A 7,973-nucleotide genomic window follows, 5' to 3' on the forward strand; every position below is an offset into this window, starting at 1 on the left:
CATTATACCTCCCTCACTAACTTTACAAACTCTTCCAAATTCTTTTTAAATCCCATAATAAAAGTTAGAGAGACCAATTGTATGGAACAAAGATAATTTGAAATGAAAAATAAAAGAAATTTCCATCACATAGTGAAAGCTAAAGTAACTAATCATGTGAAGAGATAGAATAAATTTGTTCACACTATGTGTGACTGATTTCCACCATTCTTTCCACATGAGGATAGACTTGGGTACCATTGCATGATAACTTTCATGTCTTTCCTATGAATTCTTATGCCTCGTTTGGGAACAGGCTAATTTAGTAATTTTTTTGCTATTTGGCTAAAATATAAGCTAAAAAACATTAGTATGTTTGGGATGACTTTTTGACTTTTTACGAAAAGATGTGCAAAAAGTAGAGAGAAAAGAGAATCTTTGACTTTTTAGTATAGATTGTTGGCTTTTTGGCTAATTTAGTAACTTTTTTACTTTTTAGCTAAAAAGGAGGGTTCCCAAACGAGGCTCTAAGAATTCTAAAAGAAAAATTTGCTTTATAAACTGCATATCCACCATGGTTGTGATTGAACATGCAACTTTGTCAAATTAAATTAAGATTATATTAATTTTTATAAAAAATTTGGATAATAAAATGAGATATTGGAGAAAACAAAATTATATTTTATGAAATTATAAAATAATTTTGATAGATAAATTGCATTATTGATATAAATTAGATAAATGATTTAATTAAAGATTTTATCCCCATGCAATCATTAGTTTTGTGATATTTAAAAATATATAGTTACCTAGTTGTGTGATGCAATAAAAGTACAAAATTCAACTAATTTAATAATTTTTTTGAAAAGTCTATCTTGCTCTTATTTGTTACCAAAAAGTTTTTTGCCGTTTTTTTTTTCCTATTTCTATAATGCTAATGTGGTGACATGAAAGTGAAAAATTAAAATACCTTATGATAATGTGTTTCTTTATTGTTCAAAATGTTGAAATTCAAAATTTATTGTTAATCAAGTTCCAATTAAATAATAGTTAATACAAACATAATGCCGCTTAAATTTGGTTATTACAAGTCCAAACAAAAACAAAAACAAAAAAGAAAATGGAATTGTGAAAGGCGAGGAATCTTCTTTGTTTCTAGCCTACAGATGCGATGAAACTGAAAACAGAGCCTGAAGTTGTTTCCCTCCCTCTATATATATACACAAACAGTACTTCACTTTTCTCTCTACAAACACGAATCACTTTTGCACTCAAAAGAGCTCTCCCTACTTCGTCACCATAAGCCGGCTCAATAATGCCCCTCTTACTCCACATTTACACACATTTCTTTGAAGATTTTCATCAACTTTTGTTTGCGATGAATGAATCAAGGTTTTCATCTCTCTTATGTTGCATTTTTAGTTCTTCCCTAGGATTTCAAGATCTACATATACATAAATAGATATATGGTTCTCTCTATATATATTGACATGCACGATGATTCATCCAGTATCTCTCGTTCTTTCTAATTTCTGAGCGATTGATTTTGTGTTTCTGTTTATGTTTGTGTGATTGATTTTGTTTTTGTGCTTTTCTGTGAAATATATATACAGTTTAATTGACAGATATGAAAGAATTAGACAGGTTATGAGATGTTTGATAGTGATGAATTGACAAATTGATGAGATTTCAATTGACATGATAAGAGGCTAATGCTAATTCTAGACTTCTCTGCTCTCTTCCTGTCTATACTAAAGTTGACCTTATGAATTTTGTGTTTATGTCTATTGTTCATTTTTATCTAATAAATTTATTTAATTATTATCATTCTTCCAACCATGTGTATTATAGATATAAAAATAATGAAAGTTAAAATAAATATTTTAGTTTTAAAAATATGGACATGTTCATTTCCTGAATAAAGACATGGGTAAAAATAAAATATGTTCGATATTTTTTTTTATTTCAAAGAGTATGGTATAATTATGCCAAACAAACTATCAAATTTGTTAATTTTTTTTTTTGAAAAAAATAGTATAACTAACAATTTTTTTAAATTTAGAATTAAAAAATAATATTGAATGATTTGCTGAGTAGAGCATACCAAAAAATAAAAAGGTTAATTTTTTTAAAAATAAATGTGATCTAATAATGTAATTATCGATATCCGATCAACACAATCTTTTAAATGGATGATCTGGATCTTACAAATAAATGTTTTATCTGGATCTTACAAATAAATGCTTTAGATCATTGAAGTAAACCTCTCTTCTAACACCACCTCTCCAATCGGATGCTTAATTAGAGAGAATTCAATTCCCAAGGCCAACAACAATTTTTTCCGTACGTGATCATCACAAAGATATAACATGGGCATACATGAAATCACATCTCAAAACTATGAGCAAGCCAATATAAAAAAGGCAACCGTTTGTTCTTCCTTACTACAGTTGATCAATTAAATTAAAATAATCAATACAGGCCAGTTTGGTTTTACATTCATCATGTAAAGTATTATTCAGCAAGAAACAATAAAATATTTGCTCTGCAACACTAATCCTCATGAAACTCTCCCAATCATGAAGCACTGCACATATGTTTGAACTCCAAATCTGGACGGCCTCGGACAAGTTCATAAGTTAAAAACCCTCAACCATCATAACTGCATAGTATATTAGTGAGGCTTAAACAATGCAGTTATTTAGGAAAAAATTCAAGACATTGAAAATGAAAGTAGATAAAGTTACAATACCGGCATTGCTAGAATGGTACTGCTGAGGAATAAGGGGTTCAGGCAAGCTTCCATTGACAGTAATGGATTGGCACAATGGCACTTGAATGACACGGTTACATTATGTCCACTGAGGCCATTTAATTGAACCGGTTGACCCCTTCCTCAAATTTAATCGGGAGCTGTCTGCAGAGTCGTGCCATACCATCTCCATCTGGTAGGCACCAAAAAGACCTTCAAATTTCTTACTGAAACTAAAAGTGGGAAATGTATACAAGATAAAGCTTTGAGTTGAAAATGAAGTTGGCAAAAGACAAAAAAATGAAACTTGATAAACACTATTGTATGAACTATTGAGATCTTTATGATCCGATAAAGAATCAAACTTAAAATGTTCATGCTATTCTATATTTCCTTGAAGATTAGTCCTCTCTATTTGGGAGATAAGCGGTAACAGTTCATCATGATTGATCAAATTCAACCCTGTGCTCCACATAGGTCAAACAAACCTTATCAGAATCATCGGCAACTTATCCTGTCAGTGCTTTATACTATGCAAGCCCTCTGTAATCTCATACATTTTGTCTTTATTCTTTCATGCTTCGGTTAGGTAAAATAATGAACTGGAAAGTCAAAGCAATATAAACGCACCTCACCAACAACGACAGTGTCACCCTCGTTGACACCAAGTTTAATTAGAGACTTGTACACACCACATGCCTCCAAAACATGTTGGAACCTTCTCTCTGAATCTATGTATCTGTTGCAAAACATGTAAATAGTCTGAAGAGTTGCAACTCAAATGCCAAGAAAAAAGGAGAAATTTCTGACAAAAAAACAGCTGCCTATCTGAGGCCTTGTTTTCAGAACTAGAAGCAATTACATTATACAAACTTAACAAGGAAGAACAGATCAACAATACATCCAATTTTCGGCTGAAGACATGGAATAATTAAAAAAAGAAAGAAAAATGTGACAGACCATCGTCTCCTGCAGCGCATAAAATTTGGAACAAGAAAACAATGTCATAATATAATACTATGCACCCCTAATAGTGACATGTATATTGTCCACACATGGCTTCCCAGCCTTTGAATACATGGTTATGTCTATGGATTATCATGAGGAAAATAATTAATAATAAAATATAAAAATATTAAAAAAAAAGAAAAAAGAAAAAAGACAAAAAGAAAACTTAGAGAAAAAACACTGAACAGAGAAAAACAAAGCAAAATAGGTTTGTATAAAATATTCCTATTCCTGTTGAAATTCAAATTCAGGTAATATCAAAACCAGGAATGTTCACAAAATTGATGTTTTGTGTAGATCACACCAAATATTATTAGTGAATTTTTACTCAATCAAAATGAATAATCCAACATGATCCAAAGATCCAGTTTCAGGCAAAATATTTTTGTTCAAAGCTGGGTTGTGCATGTCTAAATCTGATAGAACATGAGCTATGCACTCAATATGAGGAATATGAAAAATGCATTCAGTATCATGAGCTATGCACTGATAATTTGCAATTTGCAAGTATAAATCTGATAGAACATGACAGGAAGACTCACCACAAGACAATGACAGCAAGAAACGAGGAGAAAGGGTATAAAGGCAATAGCTATAGATGCAGGTAATGTGCAACGTACACATACCGCCAGTTTGTCATTTGAACAAAACGTTGTAACCCAGATCCAACTACATGCCACATATTAGTACTGCTTTCATGAGAGATCTCAAACTCATTAATAGGGGCAGTTCGCTGCTTCTGCACCATATCAGCCACATGGTTCAAGTTTACTGGATTATTCCAACCTGTCAGACACCCAAAGGCAACACAAAAGAAGTAGAAGATTGTAAATGTATATAAACAAATATATACATATATAACCCTATATGTAATGTTTTGATTGTCTCATCTGTTCTCTCTCTCTCTCTCTCTCTCTCTCTCTCTCTCTCACACACACACACACACACACACTCACACACACACATAATAAAATCATAAAATAAATCCCACAATCACAGCAAAGGACAACCCCAAACCCAATGCATATTGATACTCTTTATTGGTATCGGTAGAAATGTGCACATAAGCACATGCACATTAGATGCACATATAAATAGATCTACACAATGCATTCTAATGAAGAAAATAAGATAAATTTCCAACCTTCTTCCTTATTGTCTTCCATTCTTTTTCGTACAAGCTCATAGGCAGCACAGATCACTTCATGAGTACCCTCTGTCATCACAGCACTCATGCAAAAAGGTTCAATGCCACGAGCTTGCAAGTTTTCCTTGAATGATACCCACCTTTCAGATGCCTCCAGAAGATCCATTTTGTTGTAGGCAACTAAATACGGCTTTTCAGCAAGTTCAGGATTGAACAGTTCTAGCTCAAGACGAACTGCATCAAATTCATATTCTGGTTGCTGTGATGAACCATCAACAACATGTACCTAAGGTTCCATAATGATAATAGTTCTATTAGTCCGAAACGGAATTGGCCCAAGCAAATCCACAAATAAAATAGAAGTAGAATAACTCTACATCTGAAGTAAGAATAAAAGCTCTAGTTTCACAATCTCACAAAATAACATTGTGTGGCGAATTTCAAAAGCAAGAAACAAAATGTACAGCCATGACATCTTTCTTCAGTAATTACTCTATAAAGCAATGCTATTTCAAAATCTTAGTGAATTGTATCAGAGCAAGCACAATTTATGAGAGGGTTTATACCAAAGCAGAACATCTTTCCGTGTGCCGGAGAAACTCATGGCCTAAACCAAAACCTCGGTGTGCTCCTTCAAGTAAACCTGGGAGATCTGCTACGACCATTGTAGAATCATAGTCAAATGAAACAACACCGAGATTTGGAAGTAAAGTTGTAAAGGGATAGTTTGCAATAGCTGGCTGAGCAGCACTAATAACACTAAGAAGTGTGCTTTTCCCTGCATTTGGAGCACCTATTATTCCAACATCAGCTACCAACTTTAGCTCTAACTCCAACCACCTGATCAAAATGCTCACAAAATAATTAATAACAAAATTGAAAGACTTCCACTAACCATGGAAATTAGCTCTGAATAACCTTAAAAAGAAAAAAAAGCTCAAGCCCAATGCACAAAGCTCCAGCTTATAACAAAGTCCAAGACTTAGAGAGGTAGTAGCTAGACAACCTTCCCCCCATTTCTTATGAAGAGACTACTCTTGAGGCCCCTTACTCATAAATACACCAACCATGAATGTTACCTCTAAAACCTGGATGAATTGGTATCCCGTGCATGTATTAACAACTTATTAATTCCACAAGTGAGTCTCACTATCAAAATCTTGGTGATCTAAAACTTTGTATCTCCAAATGCAGTGCCACTTGGCGTAGGAGATATTGCAATTGTGACCCATCTGACCCCCTAAAATGGTCAGACTCTTGTATACTGAATTGTAAAAATATAAATTAGTGAACTCAAAGAATATGAGCTATCATAATAGACTTTCTGCACTTTGTACAACAGTTATTTATTTATTGACAAGCAACATAGTAACTATTTTAATGCACAGCGAAGGCATCAACCATCTACACACACGCATGTGCCAGCAAAAGAAACAACCGAACTAAACAGAACAAAACCCTATATCTCTCAACAAGGATGTACAAATCAAATAAAAAATCCATGAAACCATTTCCACGTGTTAAAATCAATATATGCAATTACCTATTGAAATTTTTTAAAAATTTGAACAAACAATTTAAGAACTTGAAAGACTCACAATTCTGGGCCCTCCTCTCCAATCTCCGCAATCTTTGGCACCTTGTTCGTCCCCGACTTAAAAGAAGCATTGCCTCTCCCTCCTCTTCCACCCGGCAACAACAACGCCCTCTGCCCCGGATACAACAACTCCAAAAGCACCTCCCCGTGCTCTCCATCCATGGCAGCCTCCCTAATAACCGTCCCTGGTGCCACCTTCACCACAACATCCTCTCCCTTCGCCCCATTCTGCTTCTTCCCCTGCCCATGGCTCCCCCTCCCTGCCCTGAAATGAATGTTCTGTCGAAATGGCAATAACGAATTCATCGACCCATCAACTTCCACATACACATTCCCACCCCTCCCTCCGTCGCCACCGGATGGTCCCCCAAATGGCACGTACTTTTCTCGCCGGAACGCCACCACCCCATTCCCGCCATCACCGGCCTTAACAAAAATCTTCGCTCTGTCAAAGCATCTCATCACCGCCGGCACTCCTTTCTCCTTCTCCTTCACTTCCTCTCCTTCAATTCCATCCCCACCAACCACATCCCCAGCTTCTCCACCCTCAAACCCTAACATTTCACCACCATAGTCCTCCTCCTCCTCCTCCTCCTCCTCCTCATTATCATCGTCTTCGCATTCAGAATCAGAATTCACCTTGAACAATTCGAACTTTCCGTAAGAAAGCCCTAGATTTTCATCAAACAACTCTTCTTCTTGACTCGATTCGTCGTTTTCGATCTTTCGAGTTGAAATATTCAATTCGGATAGCTTGACCTCGGTTGAGGAGTGGAGAGAGGAGAGAAAGAAGTCGTCTTTGGGAGGGAGGCGGGTGTAGGTGGTGGCGTCGCCGCCGGAGACGGAGGAGAGAGGCGGCGGCGGCGGAGGATGGAAGTCACGGGAGGTGGTGCGAGTAATGCGATGGTGGTGGTTAGGGTTTGATTTGGAGAGCTTTCTGGGGAGGGGGTTGCGAGGGTTTGGAGTATTGCGAGCTAGGGCTTGTGGAGATATGTATATAGATAGAGATGAAGCCATTGTTGAATTCTCTCTACTGTTTTTTGATTCTCAAAGTCCCGAGTTTTTTTGCAGAGCCAGCATGGAGTGGACTGAAATGAGTGGATATAGCGGTTACGTGTCTTTGGCCACGTGTCTGGATTTATATTTTCGACCAATTACACAAATAGTCCTTAAAAAATACTTGGTTGACGTTTGACAAAAATTTTATAAATTAAATTTTGTTTATTTTTTTAAAAAATATAAATTAAAAATATATTTGATTTAAACAGAATATTTAAAAAAAAATATTTATTCAAGTCTAAAATATCTATATTTATTTTTTATTATTTATGACAATAAGATCATACATATTATAATTGAAAAAAATTTATTTAAAAAAAAAATTTAGTCAAAATTTTAAATTTTTGTTTAAAAACTAACGTAAACTCATTTTTTAAGTTTACGTTTTTTTCTCAAATTTATAAACTGAGACAACTATTTATAAACCAAAA

The 7,973-nt window shown here is 34.9% G+C and overlaps 1 protein-coding gene across 3 annotated transcripts; it reads right to left on the reverse strand.

The window, feature by feature from the left end:
- Positions 1 to 2,394: 2,394 nt before the first annotated feature.
- LOC114319606 (GTP-binding protein OBGC, chloroplastic) lies at positions 2,395 to 7,601 on the reverse strand. 3 transcript variants are annotated; one of them, XM_028266636.2, is made up of 7 exons: positions 6,485 to 7,601; positions 5,453 to 5,726; positions 4,884 to 5,172; positions 4,282 to 4,525; positions 3,362 to 3,470; positions 2,732 to 2,924; positions 2,395 to 2,641 (listed from the first exon to the last, which is right to left on the reverse strand). In XM_028266636.2, the coding sequence occupies exons 1-4, from the start codon at positions 7,498 to 7,500 to the stop codon at positions 4,332 to 4,334; spliced, it is 1,773 nt and encodes a 590-aa protein (XP_028122437.2). In that variant the 5' UTR covers positions 7,501 to 7,601; the 3' UTR covers positions 2,395 to 2,641; positions 2,732 to 2,924; positions 3,362 to 3,470; positions 4,282 to 4,331. The 3 variants fall into 3 exon arrangements, with proteins under 3 accessions (XP_028122437.2, XP_028122435.2, XP_028122434.2); XM_028266634.2 differs by having other exon boundaries at positions 2,732 to 2,964; positions 4,366 to 4,525; positions 6,485 to 7,600; XM_028266633.2 differs by having other exon boundaries at positions 4,366 to 4,525; positions 6,485 to 7,599.
- Between the last annotated feature and the right edge of the window lie 372 nt (positions 7,602 to 7,973).

The sequence above is a fragment of the Camellia sinensis genome, chromosome 3, assembly GCF_055761805.1.
Source record: "Camellia sinensis isolate YWXY chromosome 3, ASM5576180v1, whole genome shotgun sequence".
NCBI classification, from domain to species: Eukaryota; Viridiplantae; Streptophyta; class Magnoliopsida; order Ericales; family Theaceae; genus Camellia; species Camellia sinensis.